Source organism: Pelmatolapia mariae, linkage group LG12, assembly GCF_036321145.2.
Source record: "Pelmatolapia mariae isolate MD_Pm_ZW linkage group LG12, Pm_UMD_F_2, whole genome shotgun sequence".
Classification (NCBI taxonomy): Eukaryota; Metazoa; Chordata; class Actinopteri; order Cichliformes; family Cichlidae; genus Pelmatolapia; species Pelmatolapia mariae.
Window position 1 is genome coordinate 6,217,576 of NC_086237.1, and position 24,881 is coordinate 6,242,456.

At 41.2% G+C, this 24,881-nt stretch overlaps 1 protein-coding gene across 1 annotated transcript; it reads right to left on the minus strand.

Moving 5' to 3' along the window:
• Positions 1–617: 617 nt before the first annotated feature.
• Positions 618–23,826, minus strand: LOC134639222 (olfactomedin-like protein 2A). Its single transcript, XM_063490335.1, has 8 exons — positions 23,554–23,826; positions 13,052–13,315; positions 12,359–12,466; positions 12,039–12,215; positions 10,182–10,419; positions 5,172–5,468; positions 4,780–4,965; positions 618–2,920 (listed from the first exon to the last, which is right to left on the minus strand). The coding sequence occupies exons 1-8, from the start codon at positions 23,620–23,622 to the stop codon at positions 2,316–2,318; spliced, it is 1,944 nt and encodes a 647-aa protein (XP_063346405.1). The 5' UTR covers positions 23,623–23,826; the 3' UTR covers positions 618–2,315.
• Between the last annotated feature and the right edge of the window lie 1,055 nt (positions 23,827–24,881).

A 24,881-nucleotide genomic window follows, 5' to 3' on the forward strand; every position in this document is an offset into this window, starting at 1 on the left:
GTGATGGCAATATAATTTTTATTCAGCAGAACAGTGTCCAGTGTCCTGTTGTACTTTGTTGTGTTTGAAAATAAAAGTTGTGCTCATTTTAACATCATTACAAAAATTGTTGTTAATTATTTTTAATCATATTCATGGTACCACAAATTGTTTTTTCATTTAGTTGAACTTGAAATGTTTGTCAGTAGGTAAACAATTGGTATTGTCAGAAAGTCAGAAATATCAAGTTATTCTTAATACTGCAGACTTGCAATGTATAAGTTGTCCTAACAGTCATCCTAAGTAAGCTTTACTTAGTTTTTTTGAGGCAACGAGTTTCCATAATTTTTTTGAGTTCTGGGAACTAACACGACTGTGTACATTTTGAGTACAGTGTACTCAAAATGAGTAAGTTGCCCTAACTTGGTCATCTTACGTAAACTTGATCCAATTTTTTTGAGTTCTGGGAACAAATGAGCTTGTAGAGAGTACTCAAAATAAATACGTTGTCCTAACTTAGTCATTTTTAGCTAAGCTTTACTCAATTTTTTTGAGACAACGAGTTTCCATAATTTTTTTGAGTTCTGGGAACTAATTAGATTTTACAGTGTGGAGTGATTTACGAGGTTTACAACAAATGGTTATAATGGAAATTTTATTTCATGGCAAAGACACACACAGCAGGTTGTAAGTGCTATGTTTATGTTGCATAACATATCTGTATAAAGACTTGAACTAATCACTGCAAATGGCATTACAGTTATGACTGAACTTGCAGAGCTCCGAGATGAAGCAAACACAAACGCTGTATAATCTTCTATAAAGAGTTACCTCATGGGCTTTAAAGCTTGTAATCCTCAGTATATGTTGTCAAAACAAACAAACAAAAGACAAAACATTCATGTTTTAATGAAGACAGCACAGATAATGGTGACTGATCACACTTATTCCTTTCCACTGTTATAAAAAAATACTCAATAGTGGTCATAGAGTTGTCATTAAAATGAGTAAAGCTTCATATTTCTTTTATACAGAAATGTAACCAGATCCATGGAAAGAGAAAGCAGTATGCTATTGTCAAATAAATTCCTGAAAATATATACAAAAAACATAGTGTACATTATTTGTTTTATCTTTCATATTTGACACATCCCTCAAAACAACATCAAAGAGACAGGAAGCACCGTGAAGTCGGACTGACAATCAAAGTGGAGTCACGATCAAAGTGCTCAGTCTCAGGATGGATAAGATGGCAAAGTGAAAAGAAAGTATTTCACAAAAGCAGAACTGTAGAGACAGAAATAATCTCATTGGTTGAGTTAAATGCTAAAGGGAAGGAGCCTGACAACCCTTTCATACAAGTGGTGGAATCTTGGATAGCAAAAACTTGCTGAGATGTTGGTGGCAGAAGCCGATCTTTCATTGTAAAGTTCATCAGCACATCTGTTGTTGGCTAACTGGTGAATTACTATAGATAGCAAGTTAATACCTAACCAGGTTGGACTTGTGGCATTGATGAAGGCCAAACTATTTTACTACTATGCCAAAATGATCTCCGGAATAATATCAGGACATTACTTTGAGTTTTCTAAGAGACGCACTGCACTTATGTAACTGACTATATAACACCATAAATACTACGCCTGCTTTTAAGAGCAGGTTATACTAAGGTTTATAAAGAAACATTTATGACTAAAGCTAAGCTAATCTATTATGATAGCGTCCTTCATTCTGAACTGTTGAAAAGCACCCGTTAATAGGTTGGCACTGCCTTACAAAAGTTTAGCCAAAGTTAATATGAGTCATGCAAAACAAGAGGAATGTTCTTCCACCTTTGACAGTGTAATCGAGTTAGGAGTGGAGAATTCGGTCAATAAACTGGAGGAATGACTTGCACAGCACATGCACACTGCTTCAAAATGGACTCATTTTGAGTTTCTGTGTGATGTAGAAACAAACAAAGCTGTCTATTTTAAACTTTCTCTGTAGTAAAGCCTGCCAGCCTGCTGACATTTGATAAGTGAACATCTCTGAGCTTCTTGTCAACTTTAACTGAACTAGTGAGATTATTTCCACTGTTCCCTGTCCTTGCTATTAACATATTGTACAGTCATATCCCAATACATGTTGGAGGCAAATGTGCTTCTTGGTACACTTTGAGGTCTGCTGTTTGAATAGCGTGCATCGTACTGGAAGGCTGGTGTAAGTTCGTCCTTTGTCCCGTTGAGTCCAATATGGCTGCTTCTAGGCTGTCGAATACTAAGAATCTTCTTTCCATTTAGGTGCCACGCAGGCGAGTCTACTGTTAGCAAATCTGTAGCGCAAGCTAACTACACTTACTCGTCAACAAAGTTCACCCGATATGTGACCTGGTGGCCATTGTCCCAGGCGTACAAAAGTTTTTCCTTTGGGTTGTAGTCAATCTGGGTGGTGAAGGAGTACTCGTTGGTAAAGGGCAGACGTGGGATGGCTTCAGTGTTGGTGTGGGTGTCATAAGCATAGCTCACTTCACCTTCTTTCTGGTTGTACACATTGACAGCGTACAAAACGCCACAGATGATGAAGCAGTTTCCATAAGAGTTCCTCTTGAGGCCCGTTGTGTAGGTGGTTTCCTTTTTTAAGGACAGGTCTCCTGGATCGAGTTTACTGATGACGATCACCTCTTGGTCATTGTAGTCATAGTCAACAGAAGGATAGATCACCCACAGTCCACTTTCATCCACTGCAAAATCAATGTCGGAGTGGCCCCTCCACTTCCAGGGGGTGGTGTCCTCATAGACGACATCGTGCAGCAGTGTCCACGCTGCCACGTAGCGCATCCTCAGGTCGTACTTGATGATGTTCTTGGTGAAGGCCCGGTTATAGTAGAAAGCTCCGTTGTAAACCACGTGACCTGTGCCTATCCAGTTGTAAGGCAGTTTGAACAGGTTGCTCCAACGCCCTGAGGTAAACGAGAAGATTCAAATGTTAGCTTTTGCTTATTTAGTAGGTAACCATAGTCCTAAGTCTCCTTTGCCAATGAGCAGCACTTTTTCCTGCATCGAGTCCATTAACTCAAAGACTGCTGCACTGCGATATATATAAAGAACAGATTATGTTTACTTCTAGTCAACCTCTCAAAATCTACTAGATTGCTAGTAACTCATCAGACAGGCACAGGGTCTGGATTAAGTTACTGTCCAGCCCTTTTTATACGACTTTTCCACAGAACATCCAAATAGAAAACTTTTTAACCAAAACTACAATGAAATATTGAAAGTAAGCGACTTCATTTAAAATGTGGCAAATTTGTGAAAATATTGTGGGTTTTTAAAACCCTAACCCTCGATGCACTGGTGGTGAGAGGTTGTACTGTTTTTGGCCTTTTTCAGCTTTGATAGACTCAGTGAAGAAAAGACAGGAAAGCAGGGGCAGACATGCAGCAAAGGGTCGGACCCAAACCTGGGCCGGCTGCTCACAGCTACATGGCATGTAGTCGTCCGCTCAACGCACTGAGCTAAACCGGCGCCTGAGGTTGTACTTAATACTGGAGCTCGGCGATAGGCTGCATTAGCATATGTCATGTCTATATTTAAAGCAACAACGAGTACATCTAATTTCATGATTTTAAGAGTTTTTGTTGCTCAGTATATAAATTCCAAATGATTTCCTTTTTTACCAATTCAGCTTTGATTCTGTATTTATGAACTTAATAGATATAATAGTATGCTTTATTATAATTTTAATTGTCCTGGACAGGAGATTTTGGTAGACACATTAAATATGTTACAATGTATAGAAAATAGAGATGTAACCGACTGATACATCTTCATGTTGCAATGGAGTGATTAATTAGCTTTCACATCCACTACTGTATATATAATTTCCCCAACTGCTATCCTAACCTTTCAACCACATGTCTAATTTTGATAATGATGATAACTGAGGGCCAGTGAAGGACAAAAACAGTGCGTCCCCCACCCCGTTCCCCTTCATACACATGTGCACACACACTAGGCCCATCCCTGAGGCCATACACTTAATCCTCCTCTGCTGTGCCCAGTTCAAAGGAAAGGCCAGAGCACATGTCAAGGAACAGCAGGCATCACCGCCACTCACCAAGATACCTAGTCATCCGCACACAGCTCTGAGCTCACCACACTGCAGGACACCTCACATGTAAGTGCGTTTAGAAAGCCCATTGTCCAACCACATCTAGATCAACAAGTCAAATCCTAAAAGGGGAGATCATCTTAACTCTCTTAGAGAGTGTAATCCAATTCCTCCGTTGATTTGGATGTAAAAGGAGTGGATTTTCCCACCCACTGGAGCCATGAAGCAACCAAGGCCTACATTCCACAGATCTCATCAATCTCACAGAGCTCATTGGATTATCAGCATGAATCAGTGTCACAAATGTTAGAACAAAAAACACAGCTATACGTTAAAGCAGTTACACAAGTATGTTGGGATCAAATCATTTAAAAGACGCAGTAAAAGTATCTGTTTGTGAACACTGTAGGGACTATAAGTTGCTTTGAAAAACCTCAATTCAAACTGTAACACAGACTAAGACATGGCTAACTTTACATTTCTAAAGAATTATTTTCACCCTGATTGTAGTGGCTACTCAAGCTCATTAAGGCATACATAAAGGTGAGAACACGATTAAAGTAATAATTTATTTGTCTGTTTTTTTATCTTGGCTTTGGGTCTCGGATAGGTATGGGACAATAAATGTTATTTAGCTTAGTCATGGGCTGAGGATGTGGAGACATAATAGATCTGATGCCAAACAGGTGTTGTACAGAGTTCTGTCACCTTGTTTGAAGTTGTCCAGGTTCCGGAACTCCACGAGGTTGTTGCCATAGTAATAGTTAGTGACGTAGATCTTGGAATCCTTGGCCAGGGGATCCTTCATCCAGGCACCCTCATTGCGCCCATAACTGTGCTGCTTCTCTGGCAGTTCAATCGATGCTAAAGTCCCCTCACAGCTGAGGATCTTTCCTGAAAGTAACATAAGCGGAACATTCACCATGTATGCCTGGGAGAGAGTGACTTGCATTACCATGGGCTTAAATCAATTTCACGCACAGACATGTGTTGGCAGAGAGAATGACCCAATTTTCTGCTGCTATAACCAAATGTGTTAGTCAAAAGCCTGAAACCCAGAGCATGCTGAGCTCAGTAACCGCAGAGGATTCATGACATACCTGCTCTGTGGAGACTGGGTCGGCTGTTGTTATTGGAGTTGTCGAGCATTAGCATGATAGTCGGAGCTGGTCTTTCAGATGCTGGTGCACTCTGAGTGGACACAGTAGTGGGTACCGAGGTGGTGGAAGTTGTGCCGCTGGTGGTAGTGGTGGTGGTTGTAGTTGTAGTGGTTGGAGCTGCTGTGGTTTCAGTAGGTTCAGCCACAGTGGACTCGACAGTTTCAAGGACTAGCTCAGTTTCTCTGTCCTCAGACTGGTTTTCTGTGTGATGGACTGTGTATGTTTTGGCAGAATGGTCTGAAATGGAGGGCAGAAGCACACGAAGTGACATGATTGAACAGTGTTGGAAACAAGAAACATTCCTTTATAAACTTCTATGGATTACATATTGAGTAATTTACTTTGTATTAATACAACATTTAAGTAGTTGAAGTTATTGGATTAATTTTATTATTGCATTTAACTCTGAGTGAACGTGGTGTTCCCCTCACGCTGCAACCAGCGGTAGACTGAATATGAATATGAGGCACTGAGCAGGTCCCAAAAGTCTCCGAATCTAAATCTGTACACTCCTGTGATCACAGTTGGAACGAGGCTTGTTTCCAGATCCACCCTTCAACCCACAGAACCAAAATATTTTGCTGCTAATATCCCAGTGCCAGACACCACAGGACAATCAAGAGATTCTCTCCGCATGTCCAAACTGGTCAGAGCTCAGTCTGCTACTACATTAATTTGTGTCTAAAGAGTAAAATGTTACTGGATAAAAATATGTAGCTGAACCTGCTTTGCAAGCTAGCTGCTGACAAACTGATTTGAAGTCACACAAGTACAACTATAACTAATATAACTAATTTCCAGTTGAATCATTTGTATATAAAAACAACACTAACACTGATTGCTCGTCTTTATGTAACTAAATATAGTGACTTCTCTGACGCTGTGAAAAAAGTCCAACTCTAAAACTCCACAGAGTTAGCTTTCATTGCAAATAAAGACTCCAGTGAGACTGCAAAACAAGGAAAGGCATCCCTCAGGCTGTGTGGTGACAGGAGAAAGGAATGACGTTAGCTATTTATAGCTGTAAACAAACAGTTTTTTTGGGTTGTTTTGGCGATGGTTACTTTTGGGCTGGGGAGGTATATTGAGTTTTACCAAGGGTTTTTAAACCATGGATCATGGCACATGCACAGTGGATACAGCTCGTTGATAAAGGGACAAATGTAACAGCCTGCAGTGCTCCAGAAGTTCACATCAAAGGCAAATTCTGTATGAATGATTCTGAATGATGCTGTTTGAGACGGGATATGAAATAAACTGTTTACCTGTTAACCAATCACTACCCATATCAGTCGTTTCAGTCCTCTTTGTTGGGTACGATGGAGCGTTATGCCTATTCTGAAGTTCAGAAGTTCAGCTCATTAAATGCTGTATAAGCGTTAAAATCCTGATGCTTAACTAAAACAAAAACCAAGCATCAAGCATTAAATGACATATGCTTGACTATACTAGCACACTGCTGTCAGTGTGAAGACATTGCAGCAAAGAAAGTCGATACTAAAGTAGATAAGGTGCCAATTAAAGATAACTTCTGGGTTATTATATTATGAAAAATCTTGCAGTTGGCAATGAATGTTTCAAACATCATAGATCCATAGAGGATCATTAAATTTCTTCCTTATTATTATACATTTGACCATAAGGGGGCACCTCAGAGCTTTTAATTACTCCAAAAATCATGGTTTGAAATAAAGTGATTGGTAAAGATACCTTCAGTTTATGTTATTTCTACCAGAACACCCGGATGAAGCTTTAGAAAGACGGGAAGCCAATAACCATGAAAAATTCTCCTCAATATCCACATTCTCATGGCTAAAGATGAGAACACTATTCATAAAAGAGAAGTGGAAAAGGAGGGAGATTTCAGTATTTAAGGTGAGAGCTAGAGAAGAATAGATCAGTATGTCAATTTAATTTAAACTGCAGTAATTCTGTTATAGTTTTTTGTTTCTGTTTTAAATTTGGATGTTCCCCTGCAAAAACACCGTGACAACATTACAACAGGTGTTTGAAATAATGGCTGGAGTTTAAAAAATGTAGGAAGTAATAAAGTGTGCTCAATAGACCACATGAAATGCCCCCACAACCTGAGGCTTAACTAGGGGATGATTCAGGGTCACCTGATCCAGCCTTACCTGTAATACCACACAGAGTAGATAGCTTGCTAGCCACATGTTTGTGAAAACACCGATGTTTACTTTGAAAAAAAAAAGTGTTTCACATTTGCTCTTTGTAACCAGCACTGTTTCTTCTGCTCATAGTTAAGCATTAATTTATATGGTACATATGGTATTGATATGGTGTGTCTTAGTCTGCCTGCCCATCAATCTGCTTATTGGTTCCACTTGCACTTGTGCTACAGTCAGGTGATTTTAATTAGGAACAGTCTACAGTGTGAATATGGACATGCTTTTACTTTTATTGCAGAAAAGGATGAGAGTGCAATGGTAAAGTGCAAACTGCATCCAGGACAGAAACAACACCATTATGCTGCTAACAGCTTTTACAAGCACCTACACAGACAGCATGCTAACACTAAGCTAGCCAAGAGCTAGCCAAGCTGACCCCAGCCCAGCAGTCGAGCAGCCAAAGACCATGTGTGTGTCCTCATTAGGACAGGGATTTGTGCTGGATTTTGGGACTGTAGCCTATTAGTTTATATTGTTAAATGGTAATTATGAGACAGACAATGTCTATATTCATGTCATTACATTACATTAAAGTGTTCTAAGTAATATGTGTAATGCATAATGCTTTTTTGAATAATGACCCCAACTCTTATAACAACAACAATGGGAAATATCTGCAAAATGCACAAACATTTGACTGCAGTGCATGAAAATCATGTGCAGAAATGTGATGTATTTGATGTGCTGCTTAGCAATGGTGGTGACTGTCAAAGCAAAGCCAGTGAGAACCCAATGAGAATCGATGAGAGAATCCATAAGAAATGGAATAAATAATGTGATAAGTGATAAGAGATAAATAAGAATAAAAATAAGTGATAAATAATGGAATCTAAATTGCTGAATTCTTATCAGTTCCCATCCATACTGTATACACACACTGAATGCTTACTCTAGTTCTTCATCAAAAACAAAAAATGTTTTGCTTCTTTCCTTATAAATTCAAACTGCTGTTGCCATTAGTCAAATGTACTCAGTCTCCTTCTGGTCCTCATACAGTGACTTTGATCCTGACAGACAGATGTGGGGAGCAGTGCTACATAAGCAGAGACCTTAACATACTCCAAGCATATGGAGCTTATGGGCACCAGTGGCAACAATATTCTGAGAACATTGCCAGAATCCTTTAGAAAAAATGAATGTTGGGTAAGTGTTCAAGGACGGGGCCTTCATCTGTGTTTAGTAAAGCAGATGGGATACACATTGCACTACCTTTGGTTCCATATAGATAAAAAGAGCCTGTAAAATGCTTTGACATGGTGATGAAGATATGCAAGGTCATGGCACATGATGCCACGTTCTAAAAAAAAGCATTGCCATACATCAGTCTCAGTCTGGAAAGGACTACTACAAGGTTTCAATGATCCGTGAGGTCAGTTTCATAGTTAATATGCAAATGAGCACTGATTAATGACCATGAGTACCATCCACAGAGAGTTGGTGAATGGCTGCAATCAGGGATTTAGACTTTCCTCACTGAACACCAGTTCCACTGAGAGGAGAAACCTTCATGCAAACAGCTGCGGTTCTCCTGAAGGTCACGAGATGCTGGTTCCAAAGGTGACTCAGTCTCCACAGACCTCCATGTTGAAATGACAAATTTAACAACACTCTGAACGTGTTTACAAATTGGTTTTGACCTTTTTTCGTGACTGGCAGCTTTTGCAATCAGAATTGCGATCTGAATGCAATGTTGTGCCAAACACAGCTGCTCTTCTGTAAATTCTCTCCGGGCTCGTCTTCTTGGTTTTGACCTTTATGGATAGTTTCCTCCACCATAACAGCTGCAGAGTGGGTGACTCAAGTTATCCACTTGGATAAGAGTGACGTTTAAAGGAAACTGTGATTGACAGGTGTGCTAACACAAAATGTGTGTCACTGTAGCCAAATGTGCCGAGACACACAAAAAGCATCAAGCTTTCCCGGATGAATAAAGGTTCCTGCATCCGTGCTGCAGATTATGGAAATGTAGCCGAACAGCGATTTGACAAGAGTGGGTGGGCTCTGTCAGATTCTCATACATGGCAGAACACAGAGTGTGACAACCTTATGTGCGTGTGCCCTGTGCAAACGCAGCATACCTATTCACTCAACTAGACTTAAAGAGGATTGGAAGGAGTCAGGAAATGTTTTCTCTGCACTGGTGAGGGTCCCCTCACGTTATTGTGAGAAGTGAAGCAGAGGCATGTCATGGACATGGCAGCACTGCATTGAGACAGCATTCCATCAGCTCCATGTGTTTTGTCATTAAAAGATTTGGATTTCCTGCTCGCTGAATGTGCACCAGCAATCCAATTGGACACTCGCTGGAACAGCTTTGCTTGAAACAACACCGGAATAAATCTTGCATTATGGGGATCATATGTGCCACACAGTGATGGATTCCCAGTTTTATTAGCTCAAGTGTAGAGTTTGCAACACAATTACAGCCTTATCTCACACTTATTTAAACATTCTCAGGAAGGCTTTCTGCTGTACTTTACTGGAAACCAAATCGAGCTCGTACACGCTCTGGTTCCATGACTCTGGCTGCAGGCTGATCCTGATCCAGGAAAGTATCATGTAGGGTCAGATTAGATTGCTGAGGAAACTAATTTGGATCGTTTTCAACACCCACAGTGGATCACACACAGATGATCGCACACACATGGGAGAGCAAACTCAGCTAAAGTGTGAACACGCTGTTTGTTTTAGCTCATGGAGGGTGGCGTTCTACGAACACACCGCTACACTCTGAGCATATACAGAGAACCAAAACCCTCACCTCCTCTGTGCTCATCCTCGTCGGCTTTGGAGGCCTTGTAGTACGTGATGCCCCTCACCACACCAGGCTGGTGGCCAACCACCTTGGTTTTGACTGTAGGATCAGGCTTTACCAGTTTCCCATGTTTAATGACCTCTTTCTTGGGCTTGACAACCTTTTCTTTGGGAGGTTTGGGAGGGGGTTTAACAGCAGGGCTCTTTTTGTTGGGTATTTTTACAGCCTCCTTGGTTTTTGTAGCCTGGAAAGAAATTCACATTATGTCAGGATATTAGTAATAGTGGCCTGTGTGTTTTATACGTGGGTGATTAGTTCAACCTTCAGGTGTAATGATGCTAGTAAACGTAATATAACTGATGACTAATCTTACTACTACTGCTCTTCTTTTAGAGGTTTACTACATCCTTCTTTTCCTCCATATTAATGTATCTCTATGTTTGTATCTCTCTCTTTCTCTCGTACCAGTCAAACGTTTGGACACACCATCTCATTTATTGTTTTTTCTTTATTTTCCTTGTAGAGTCTCACTGAAGCCATCAACACTATGAATGAACACACATGAAATATGAAAAATGTTTTATATTTAAGATTCTTTAAAATAGCCGCCCTTTGATTACTGCTTTGCACACTCTTGGCATTCTCTTGATGAGCTTCATGAGGTCGTCACCTGAAATGGTTTAACAACAGTCTTGAAGGAGTTCCCAGAGATGCATCAGGTTTAGGTCAGGTGACAGTGAAGGTCAGGCCTCCATCACTCTCCATCTTGGTCAAATAGCCCTTACACAGCCTGGTGTGTTTGGGGTCGTTGTCCTGTTGAGAAATAAATGATGGTCCAACTAAAAGAAACCAGAGGATGGCATGTGGCTGCAGGATGCTGTGGTAGCCATGCTGGTTCAGTGTGCGCTCAATTTGGAATAAATTCCCAACAGTGTCACCAGCAAAGCCCCCCACACCATCACTCCTCCACCTCCACGCTTCACAGTGGGAACCATGCATGTAGAGACCATCGTTCAGCTTTTCTGTGTCACAGTAAGACACGGCGGGCGGAACCAAAGAGCTCAGATTTGGACTTATAGGCCAAAGCACAGATTTCCACTGGTCTAATGTCCATTTCTTGTGCTTCTTGGCCCAAACAAATCTCTTCTGCTTGTTGCTTTTCCTTAGTCGTGGTTTCTCAGCAGCTATTTGTCCATACAGGCCTGATTCACACAGGCAAACATGGAAACAAGGCAAAAGATGGCTACTTTGAGGAATCTCAACTATAAGACATTTATAGAGTTATATATTATCAATTTATTCTTTGCTACATAATTCCACATATCTTGCTTCATATATTTGATATCTTAAGTTTGTATCTACAATGTAGAAAGTAGTAAAATAATGTCCAAACTTTTGACTGGTACTTACTGATAACAGTGGTTACATTTTGCAACTCTTTTACATGCAGTATTCACCCATGTCCTTCAGCTTCTAGTTAAAGTGTTGTTTCAGCAAACGTCCCCTGAGGAGACCCATAAATTCCTTTAAGAACGATGCACAATATTTTCTCAGCAATGTTTTCTTGAACATGGTTACTCAGAAGCAGTAAAAGTACAATAATACAAATGTGACGCAACATAGATTCCAAACTGTTTGTTTTGTTTGGATTATGATCAATATTTTAGCGAATCCAAGTTTGTAATGCCAGAGAACTCAGAAGGCTCTGATGACAAGGACATAACTACGGGCATGTGTTGAGTTTAATTTAATTTAATAGTTTTGTGATTTAACTAATAACACAGTACTGTTTTTAAAGTCTGTCACATACCCGTGCTGGCAGTAGCACAAAGACACACTGAAAGCTTAAACTGTGTTCCTAACCTGTGCTTTGCTCTCAGTTGAGTCTTTCTGCAGCAGCTGCAGGCTGAGGCTGGAGATCTCCTTCTTGATGCTCATCATAATGTTGGAATAGTTCTCGTATCTCTTAAACTGGTTGGTGAGGCTCAACATGCTGTCCCGGACGAATTCATTCTCACGTGTAAGGTTTGTCTTGATTGTCTACAACATACCATCATTATTGTCACATTTCTCTGTCCATGAGATTAAAAAAGAAAAAAAATAACAAAATCTTCAAAATTCCCAAGCCCGTGCATCCTGACCGAGACTCTGACTATAAATATGTCAGTGTGGGTTTTGCCTACCTCTTCTAGGGTGTTCATCTGAGACACCACCTTATTGATGTAGGAGTGGACTTTTAAAAGATCCATGCTGTAAAGTGTTCCCTCGAGGAGGTCCACCATAGATTGGAGCTGTTCATTCATACAATAAAAGGAGAAGAAACGGCATTAATCATCGTCTCCTCGTGGCACAGCTGACAGCTTTATGTGCTTCTGTTTAACCACAGTAATCGCTGAAGTGCCCTCCAAAGGCATTTACTATGATTGCCACTGTTGACGTTCACTCTGCCTGAGTGCTCTCATCCATCTCAGTCCTTTATGTTTGTGCTCTACTCCTAAGTGCAATCATATTAGGTTAATTCATTCTTCCAAGTGGAGCCAGAGACATCAGAGTGGCCTTTAGGTTCATGTGGTACAGTGGGCTTCCTCTGTTTGTCCAATTCTGCGCAGAGATGGTTGTTATTGCTTTGCTTTTAGTTACATTTTGCGAACTAAACAAACTAAAATAACTAAAATAAATGCTATTTTGTTTTCTGTAAAATGACATTGATTACGTTTACTTTCTTCATCTTTTCAAAACTTAACAGGATTTTCAGTTTCTGAATTTCCTGACTCCTAGTGGGGGAAAAAACAGGCTAAAGACAACTGTTTTTGTTTTTGCACAAACACATGCTGTGACTCTAATAATCACAGTGACTGTATGCTGCATGATCTCACCTTTAATAACTCTGGGGCCTGTTTCTTCAGCTTCTCCATCTTCCACTCGTTCTCACAGGGGTTGAGGGAAGACGGCGGGGCTGTGCACGAGCACTTACAGTCTGATCCAGAGCTGACCGTCTCCACTGTGTAGAAGTCCTCCACACGTACACTGCCACTCTTCAAGCGCAGACATGCATCCTTGCTCAGAGGGCGCATGATGCACTTACAGCGGCAGTCTGAACCTTCTGACGTCATGCGAACAGGCTCGGTCTCTCCGAAAATCTGAAAGAAACAATGTGATATATGTCCTTTTCAAAGCCAAAGAAAGAGAGTTATTTTCTGTGACATTGTGTCATATATGTCATTAGGTACTTTACATACACAAAGTGGAAAACATCTTCACTCTAATCCTGTCTTGAGCGAGCTGCTTCTGCATTACTGACCTGGATGGTACTGTTGATCTACCAACCTTTTTTGGATTCAGGAGACAGACACTATCTCTACTTTTAAGATCAGGCTTCAAACTTTCCTTTTTGCTAAATCATATAGTTAGGGCTGGACCAGGTGACCCTGAATCCTCCCTTAGTTATGCTGCAATAGGTGTAGACTGCTGGGGGATTCCCATGATGCACTGGGTGTTTCTTCTTCACTCACTATGTGTTAATAGACCTCTCTGCATTCAATCATACCTGTTATTAATCTCTGTCTCTCTTCCACAGCATGTCTTTATCCTGTTTTCCTTCTCTCACGCCAATCAATCACAGCAGATGGCCCCGCCCCTCCCTGAGCCTGGTTCTGTCGGAGGTTTCTTCCTGTTAAAAGGGAGTTTTTCCTTCCCACTGTCGCCAAAGTGCTTGCTCATAGGGGGTCATATGATTGTTGGGTTTTTCTCTGTGTGTATTATTGTAGGGTTTACCTTACAATATAAAGCGTCTTGAGGCGACTGTTGTTGTGATTTAGCGCTGTGTAAATAAAACTGAATTGAATTGAATTTTGAATGTTGCGTGTTACTGTTCCTTCCTCTACCAGGGAATCCACAGCTTTTCCAGTCATCCAGTCTAATCCCTGCTGGATTTTAATGAGTAACGAATGTTTTTTTTAATACAGGGAAACAAAAGGAAGGGAAGGAAACTGATCTTGAAAAATAACAGCGTGTTTCCCTTCTCTGGAGTTTTAACGGCTGTGACTCACAGGAAGCCTTCTGAGACAAACATAAATCATTCGGCTTCATCACCAGCTGGCCTGCTGCTGCCAAGCATGATGCCAATGCCTCTGGCAGGCCATGGCTTGCTTAAAAAACAAGAAGCAAAATACGGCAGCCAGAGCAGACATTTTCAACCTGAGGCTGTGCCAGCTGACATGAGGTGAGAAACCTTTCCCACTAGAGTTCACCTTCAGATTTACTGGATATTTGATTAAACATTCAGGTGATGATGGTAACTTGGCAGTCTGAGCTCTCACACTGAAACATTTACACTCAGTTGTTGCACTAAGAAAGTTCTCCATAGTGTTCAGTCATGCCATTATAGCTGCTTTGTTGTTAAGTGATGCAAACAAGTTGTCATTCTGCCTAATGTCCGTTAACACCAGATTGCCTGCAAACACAGGCATCAGCTAGTTCACTCAGATTTACAGCTTTGTGCTACTGAGTAAAACATATAAAAATGACACAAAGACCAAGACTCCCCACATTTAATTTTAAAGCACATGACAGTAAGCAAAGGCTCATCATTTTACCTTATTTAAGTTAGCTAGGTATGTATGTAGCATTGGGTCCTCTTAACTTCTAATTAATTGATGGCACTATAGCGATACTCACATGTACAGGACACTGCAAGCTGTTAGCTGATGCATGACAACTGTTACGATCTGCGTCTTTATTACTAGCACAATGAATGAATTGCAGCATTTTCACGACTGAATTCTAATAATTGTTTTCTCGCTGTGGTTAAAAAAGTGTTTCTCACTCTGCAGAATTGTTTTTTCAGACCATAATTCAAAGTTATTACTGCTGGGACCATGTGTTGGAGGAGGTCCAGCCTGTCATCCCTCCCTAGAGAAATTTAGGGTCTGCGATAAATCACAGGACAGGTGCACATGTGGGATCACTTTGCTGAGATTCTTCATTAATGAGCTGTGGTTCAGCCCTCACATGACTGAGCTTGGAGGGAGGATTTGATCCTACGACCTCACGAGCCAACATCTTTGAGTTTAGTGTCTCTTTTCTAAGCTTCGATCTTTGAAAAACACATTCACAGAAAGTCTTTAAAGTGTTCAAAGTGTTACACCTGCACGCTTGAAAAGTTACTCTCTGACCTGATCAGTTTATTGTTGTACACGATGCAACATCCAGCAGCTAGCTGTAAGTCAAAGACTTATACTATGATACATTTACTTTGTCTGTAAATGTGACAAAAGCCACCTCATAACTGTATATATTGTGTAGGCACTACTGGCGTAATGCTGATGTTTTATGGACTACTGGAATTGTCACAACACGGCTTATCTCATGCACCGCCGTCCTCAGATAACATTAGCTAAAGACAGCTAAATCAACTCAACGGCAAAACACTAATGAGACTGGACACAATTCAACTGGACCCCAGATGTGAGAAGCGTTATTTTGTTAATGTGACATTTTTTCACAAAGTTGGACCCAGGTAAACGTTAAGTCGAATTCAGCAGAATTTGTTGCATTAAGTGTGAGGTGTCACAGGCCGTGGATTCATATGTGACTGTAAGAGCTCGTTATCTCACGGACGGCTGCACACTTGTGAGGGTTAGCATCAGTTGGACGCAGTTAAGCTGGACATCTGTGAAAGGTTTGAATGACAGCGCTGTCTAGAGTCTGTCTGCTTCACAGTCCCATTTTCAGGATTAAAATTAGCTGGAAAAAAAACAGATACTGATGAAATTCACCTTTTGCAGTTTAAAAAAGGCGACACAATATATCACAATGTGTTATTGACGTACTCGACAGCCTGCTGCCTGTACAATCACTTGTGCGGATGGCTCAATATGATGTTCGTGTTGTCTGTGTAGATGTGTCTCTCTCTCTCCTTTGACTAAGCTAACACGTTTAATGTGAATACAGACGATTACTGGTTTGGTCAGAGGAAAACAGTTCATGTATTCATTTGTCAGCGTTTCCATTATTTGCATCTGACTGGCTGCAGGTCACTGAGAAAGACTTCTACTCAGGTTCTACTTTGATGGACTTTCATGTTCGGACTGCATGGAATCAGCAGGCTGACCACATGAAAATAACCTGCACGTTTCCTCATCTTTACATGCAAATGAGACTGTGAGGTATTAGTAAATATTTAACTTTCTCCACTGATTATTCTGGACCTTGCTACAATATAAAACACAGCGAGTCAACTATGTACATAAAATCTCACGTATTTTTTATGTTTTGGTCGATGGTATATTAATGAATTTGTGACTGTTTGTCCTGGTCTAAGCACAGTTTTTGAAGTCTTTTTGTAGTGCAGCCGCAGGCTTAGTGATGGCAAAGAGGGTTAGTGGTAAAGGTGGTGGTGGGGGGGAGGCTCATTAGTGAAGGAATGCAGGCCGAGTGATGGGAAAGGTGTAGAGGGTGTTTCGTTTTGGGGAGGATGATTTCCCCTACTCTACAGTACACATACTGGGAGGGGGTCTTGATATGGGGCAGGACTCCTGTGTGCAGAGCCCAGGTAATCCTGACCCATGTCAAGTGTAAATGCAGCAGGCTGACAAATCACACACCCACATGAAAATAGAATGGATTAGCAGATTAAACTTCTTTAGCAGGGGCTCTGCCTATGGCCCCGCTGAGCTGCATTGTTCAACCCCAGCTTAACACCAACCGCTGCATAGCAACATCAGCTTTAAGGTGGAGAAATTCCAGCAAGATTGACTTTGGTGCCTGGTTTAAAGTCAAGAAGGACTGAGTCATTATCTTGTGGGCTTTTTTGTGGCACCTATTGTGAACAATCTGAATCCCTCTGCCGGTCAGAGCAGCTGCTTCCTCCATCTGTCAAATCAGATGTGCCTATATGCCTAACTGACCATCCAGCATCCCATGCCAAGCTGACCTATCAGCATGGGAACAGCCAACACAATTAACAGTGCTAATAATTAAGAGTACAGCGCATTTAACGCATGCTTTGAGCTCCGAGTCTTTGGCCTTGACCTATCAAGTGCAGTCAAGTTTCAGGTCAAAAAGAACACGGCTCAAATGTGAACTCACGTCTGCACGATGGGAGGAAAAGAGCCTGCACACTGCAAGGAGCTCTATTAGATCAACTGCTGCAGCCGTTAACAGCTAACGTGCCCTGACAGTGATGAAGCGAAACCCCAATTGTGCTCAGGATTGTTTAAAACACACAACGTGCTACACAAAAGGCCGCCGCATTCATTAGCCACAGAGTTTAAGTCAGTGTTTCGGGAGCACCGGCCTGTTGTATCTGCAGCTGTGCCCGTACAAACAAGGATATCCTCCCCTTTTAGAGATCTGCCAGCTGCTAATCACTGGGACAACTGTGTAGTGATGAAGGCAGGCACGGCAGGTACAGTATGTTCAGCTGCATCTTTCATCCTCCCTCAAACCCAAACATCAGCACTCTGTCTGGAACCATTTTCCCACAAATGCCCAGAGAGGGCACCGTGAGTTCTAACCCTTCAAGATTTATAGCATGAGCTATGCCTTTAAAATCCTCATCATCTCCTTTCAAGGGTACTCGAGAGCCAAAGTGTGATCCACGTTCCACTCCGACCTGATTTTTAATCTAATTAGCAGTACTGAAGACACACTGCGCCAATACAAAGATTAACCTGGTATTTTTATTAAAGCCTTCAGTCTGGAGATGAACTTTGAAGTCGCTGGTTCAGACAAAACTACCAGCATTAGCGTGCGGATGTTAATTAGCTCAGCACAAAGTGTATCAAGCACTTGCAGCTTTTAGGGGTACACATCTACATTCCTGCTGGATCTGTGTATCTGAGCAAATAACACTTAAAGCTTTCAGTCTCTACTCAAAGACATATACACCTTCATGAGTTTCATTTTAGCCACAGTCATTTTACAAAAGCTCCGAAAAGTACTAAACACAATTTTTTTATGACACATAATTATTTTGTCGGTTTTTAAGGGTGCAAATCCGCTGAAATCTCACAGATGCAAATCAATCTGTCATTGTGGCACTATCGTAATAACTTCAAGTACAAAGACACACTTCCCTAATTATTAGTGTCTGCTTTGTGACTTCAACCATGAGTGGAATGATTGCTGTTGCCAAAGCCTTTTCTCCAGATGATTTCTCACCCCAGATGTTTATTGGAGCCATTAAGAGCTGCAAATTCCATCAGTGTTCAGTGACACAGATCCTCTACTCCATTTTAAGCCATTTATTCAACAAACTGATTCAACCGTGAAAAACAAATGCAATGCTTTGGTGGTATCAATGTGAATGCTATTTTTACTTGAACATAACTATTCCCACAATTTCTGACCTTTACATTGAAGTAAAGCTATATTGTAACCTGTGCGCTTGGTTTAGCAGCGTTTCCTCACAGTGAACAGGTTTCCATGCAGTTCTTCAACAACACTGGCTTCAAAGTAAATACGGTCAAGTATGGCTAGCATTAAGGGACTCAACTTTAAATGACAACTTAGAATTAGCCACTAGTTAGCTTAGCTACCTAACCATGACCGTGCTTCGCTAAAAACCTAGAGACTTGCAGATCTGATATTTAAATGAGATATCAGTCTGATACTGACCCAAGAAGTTTGATTAGATAATGATGAGGACAATGAATCAGTTTGATATTGTTTTGTCTTTATTCTGCAATGCAACAGCAGAGCTAACAGCAGAGCTAATGTAGCATAGAGGAAGCTAACAGTAGTTTACAGGTATTTCACGCTGCAACATCAACATCTTCTGTTTGTGTGTTTGTGAAAGTTTTTGACTTGTCAGCAAACTGTTGTTAAAGTGTGCTCAAATAAAAAGATCCAAGCATGACCACGGATTACTTTTACCTTATCTAAAAAGTCAGACTATTGATACGGTGCAAAACTTGTTGGTAAGCTTTTAACATACTTACATAGTTGTCAGTGTGATTAAATGTTATTTCACTTTAGCTGAAACAGGAGAAACAGCTGCGACTGTAGCCTAGTAACTCTGCTTTGATGTGAAATAAAACCAGTGCAAATGTATTATGAATGATTTATTTTTCCCTTTCTTTATTGTGTGCCTGTTTTCATTTGTTATCTCACTAATAAATTGCAATTCATATATTCATATATTTGTGTTCATTTCTTACATGTACAGATGATTAAACACTGATATCAGATCAGTACTGGGCATTGACAGCAAAGGTGTCGTTATTGGATCGGAATCGGAGAAAGCTGGACTGGGCCATTCCTCAACAAAACCAGTACTACTATTTGTTAATACTTGGCATCTCTTCTATAAATAATTTAAGGAAACCTGCATTGACACAACAGTGAAAAGAGCAACACTGAAGTCACATGACTTTAACCCCTGCTGACCTCCCGTGTTCAGTGTCATTAAGTTGAAGGTTCTCAACAACTTCTCTAGTCCTAAATGTTTCACAGTTTAAACGTGGAGTTTATGTTCCAGGTGAGGGAACCAAAAGTGCAAAAAAGTCATCTCCTTCCTGCTCTAGGTGTCCAGACGACTAACTGTAGGATGGATGTAGCTTCTGGGTCTGAAAAGCAAGGAGCCTTTAACTTGGATTGTTTTACCACCAGCAGGTGGTGACTCTCTGTTTCAGGAAGGGTTCTGCTATTAAAGACGTCTATGGGAAAATGACCATCGGTTATCTTGCTCTCAGTGAGCTCAATCTCTAGTTTCAGGTCTACTGATTAAAATACTGAGATTATTTGGTCAGTATCAGAGTCAGAGTATGCTTACTGGCCACACGATTTTCCAGACACTGGTGTGTGCACTGTGTGACGGCTTCATGAACAACACTTTACTATTTTCTTCAGATTGTACACAGTAGGAGAATTTGCAGATAGTGAAATAAATTGGAAACATTTTTCTTTGAGTCCTCTCAATTACAAATTGAGCTGCACACAGGGTGAAAAGGGTCTAACCCTTGTAATGTTTAAACATATGAAACTATTTAATTTATCTTTAAGAAAAGGGGCAATAATAAGAGAACCATGTGTACCAAGCAAAATCACATCTTAGTCAAATTCCCGTAATGTACAGAGCTGCGGAGGATGAACCAGTCGTGGGGAGAATAGGTTTTCTTCAGCCTCAGTGTGACAGACACACGAGTCTCTCATTTCCCACAGCTTTGTTTTAACCACAAACAGAGACTTGACTGTCTGCAGACTGATAATGTTGACTCTTCATCAACCTCCATGTGACACCCCCAATTAAACGAAGTCGTGTTGGCATAACACAGCATGACAGAAATGTCATTTCAGGCACATTTGAAGACTACAAGGCAAACTGCAGCACCTGCAAGTCCATAAATATTTAATCATGCCCAGTCTCTGCCACTGCCTAAATGGCACAGACTGTCTCGCTGAGGCAGACTCAGCACCCCACTCTGCTCTTTATTCCTCCCTACCCCCTAGTTGACCTTGTCCTGATTGTCCTCAGGTTTGTTTACAACCAAAATAAAACGCAGGTGCATACGCCGGTTCCCACGCCACCCTCCGGTGCCCTCGCTGCCCTCCTTCTGAGCAAGTTTTGTCTCTTACTGAAAGCACCAGTCTGACTACAGTAACAAGGAGTCAGCCATGACACTGCTGCTGCACAATGAACGAGGCATGACTTCATACTGATATAGAGCTAAAATAATAAATAAATGGCATCAAATTGTTTGTGTAGATGTCATAAAAATCTCTATCATTTTCTACTTTTGATGTAAAATTGTTGAGCAGTAGGGGACGGCTGTAGCTCAGGTGGTAGAGCAGGTCATGTACTAATCACAACGTTGCTGGTTCAGTACTTAGCTGCCCAAATGTGCATGCCAAATATCCTTGGGCAAGATACCAAGTTTCTCCCCGATGCATCCATCATAGTGGGAATATTAGAAAGCACTGAAACAGTGCTTGTATGAATGGGTGCATATTGCTATATAAGAATCAGTGCACTTACAATTTAATAACCTTACTTAGAGGATAAATCATAAAAATAAGTGCTACAGAAATCAAGGCGATGCTAAAAAAAACCCTGCAATTCCTAAAGTGACCACTTGAGGCTGACCGCATCCATCCATTCTCTTCCACCTATCAGTTTTTAGGACTGTGCAAACATTGGGTGGACATTCAAGTTCCACACAGAAAGGCACTGGTCAGACCAGCGCAAACTGGGTTTTTGGGAAAAAAAAGCACAAAAAAAAGTTCAGTATTAACAAACAGAGTGCAGTTACAAGAGGAAGAGGAAGAGGTGGGAACTTTTATATATGTGCCTGACCCTGTTGCATATATATTTCCAGGAGTTCCTTTCTCAAGGGGCAAAATATAGAGAGGGGAATATTTAAATCAAGTATGCAGTCTCATTTATTAACATTTCCATCACAGAATTTACTGCTAATTGCACCAAAAAACAGCATGTCTTGCTTGTGCTTGATATTGGAATGAACTGACTGCACCTGTGTTAAGGAAATAGTGCAACGTCTATAAATCGCCTGTAAAGCTAACCTTACCTATTTGGGGGTTGGACTCACACACTAGTTTGTGTATTTTAGCACTTATTAGTAGTATGTCTGAGGTACTCATACAGTCTATAAATGAATCTTGTTAATTAAGTGTTCTAGTGTTAGCTGATAACTTAGTAATCCATTCACATTTCTGCCTACAAAGAGCCACGGCCACAAAAACTCCAGGTTTGGAGGAGGTGAAGAAGGAAGTTCAAAAGCCAGTGTAATGTCACAGCACTACAGCGACCAGTTCCACTGTTACATCCAGTCGATCTTATCATAAATGTTTATCATAAGTGGACAACACATTTTAAAGCCTCAACACCAGCATTTTTTTTAATGTTTTCTGAACAAGCCTTGGGACATTTTTTTTTCCAAGCCAGAAATTCCAATATTAGATGCAGGGGACTAATAAAAAACTAGAATTTCATTCACTAAACCTGAAGCACAGACTTGTTGGATGGTCAGTTCCATTAAAATGCTCCAAAGCACAAACATAACAGAGAAGACCGGCGGAGTGACTGAAATGATCCAAAGTGAGATTTAGCAGACAGCGTTCACCTACAGCTGCCTGTTGACACACCTGTCTATCAAAGCGACAATTTCCCTAACTTTGAGCCTTTGTATTTAAAAAAGTGAGAAATGTCCCAGGTGTCAGACATGTTCATGTGATCAGTTCTGGTAGTCTATGGGGACTGACTTGCTTTTGGAACTAAACTCAAGTCCATTAGAGGAGCAGCGGGTTTGTGCTCTTCCTTATTGGCTGTTTTTCAGCCCCAGTGATTGCTCATTGGTTACTGACTTTTCACCAAGTACTGTGGGTTGTATCAGCTGTTACCTAATTTATACATTTTGCCACAAGTAAGCAGACACCTGCTTATTCCACCTATATGGACTGTTGGAAGTTCCAAAATGAGTACGCTGCTTTGGAGTTTCCACTCATCGAGTTGCAGGCATTTCTTCAGCTTTAAGGTCAACATGAAAGATTCAGACGTTATGCTTCAAATGTTAGACGAGTTCTTCGGTCAGCTGGGAAGAAAAACATGTTTATGTAGCTGGCTTTGTGTACTGAAATGGTGCAAAGTGACACAAAGTTGAAAGCACTGATGGCAACATTATCACTCCTCTTCACTGGAACTCAGGAAAGTGTTGCCAGTACTGCTACTCCCAATGTTACACCCTGAACTGCTGCTATGCATGTACCACTTGTACTAATAATGGGTTTTACTCTTCACTGACCTACACTGGTGCTAAAGGGGCCACCCTGATAGAATCAGCAGCAGACGATTGTTGACAGTCTCTCTCTCTCTCTCTCTCACACACACACACACACACACACACACACAGACAATAGTGCCTCTGGTCCACAGGCATACTGAACATATGCTATATCTTCTGGCAGTGTGTGTGTGTGTGTGTGTGTGTGTGTGTAGCTGGATTAAGCTGAGGGAGAGTGAGGGCTTACTGTAGTCCAGCAGCTGTACAAACACGGCAGCCAGATATTACCGTTACCCCACTGAGTGCCATCTCTCCCACACTTTGCTGCCACAGTCCTGAGCGCACTGGAGGTGTCATTACAGGCACCTATGGTTACTGTTGTCGCACAAAAGCCCTCATTGGGAGGATTACCTCGAGTCACAAACAATGACACAGAACCCGAACCATCTGCAGACCTTAGACAGGAAATTTAAAGCTCCGGCTCGAGGGAGGTGTTCGGAGCCACTTATTTGTCTGAATGAGAGCCTCCGTGAAATGGATCACAGTCAGAGGTGCGCATGAGCACAGAGTGAGCGCTGTTAGAATTTGATTTGAAAACGCGCAGAAAAGTCCCACAAAGTAAAGTGGTCTGTTCTTACCTTGCTCTGTGAGGACGCATTTTTACACAGAATCAGCAGACAGGCCAGCAGTTTCGTATAGCTCCACATTTTCTCTCGTGCGTCAGTTTGTGCGCATAAAGTTTAGAAATCCAAAGCGGGAGGTGCTGCAGGCATTCCAGAGCGCTGCGCCTATTTCAGCTCCATTTCCACTTTGCACAGAACAGGGTCGTACAGTATGCGTGAGCCTGTGCGTGTGGATGTATGGATGGCTGGATGTTGGTGCGCACTCTGTGTTCAGCCAGGCGCGTAGTGTGCATCATCCGTCATCCGCTATCTTCCGCGGATGGGAGGGGTTTACACGCTAATACCCATAATGTGTGTGTGTGTGTGTGTGTGTGTGTGTGTGTGTGTGTGTGTGTTCACTGTGTAGAGGACGGATAACTTCGATTTAAAAATATGTGCTTAGAGAAAAAAAAGTAGAAAGATTATTATCCATAGCCACTAAATTAAACTACTTTATAAGTGACTGTGATTTGGATTTGTAGTTTTCCATCCGTGCATTTAACTGTTCTCCGACACTGCGTCGCTCTTTGCAAGTTTAAAGGCGGTGATGAAAGTCGCATAGATTTTCACAAGACTAAGCTCTAATATACACTTGAATGCCTGTGGCGCCACCGTCTGGACATTGATCCGCCGCATTGTTGAGTACTTCTGTGACTGTCGGGGTGACAGATCCCGAACAATCTACAGTACTGCGCAAAAGTCCCGACCTACCCGTGGTCTTGTAGCTCACCATTTTCAGAGGATTTTTTGTTAAGCCAATTAAATGAATCGTTCAAGCATACAACACATTTTGTGTGAAAACATATCAGAAAACCTCTGGGGTGATTTTATGCTGCTGACATGAAGCAAAAGACAAAGTTCTCAGACGAGCTTCAGTTTGGACGCTTCTGAGGCTGACGGTAGTTCACCTGCCTGATGCTTCAGCCTCCCGTGGAGGAGCAGTCAGCAGAGACATCTGCAGGACATTTGGAAAACAGCATGTTTAATAATAGCCGTAGATAGAGCCAATGCAGACTACTGATCCTTATTTAGGTTTCCTTTGAAAACAGCTGAAATGTCCCACTCTGTTTGAGGGGCAGGAAAACTAACTAATTGTACGCACGTTTTTGTGTGTCTAACACAATTATTACAGCTTTGTATTTTCAAATTAGTTGTTAGACTTTTTGTTTTTATGTCAGTTTACTTTCTGTTTCCAGAGCAGGTTTGCTCATTTCAGTGTAGTTTTTAAACGTTTCACTGTTAGCTTTAGTCTTTTTAATTATGATTGTATGGGGGTATACGTCAGAGGCAAGATTAAGGACATC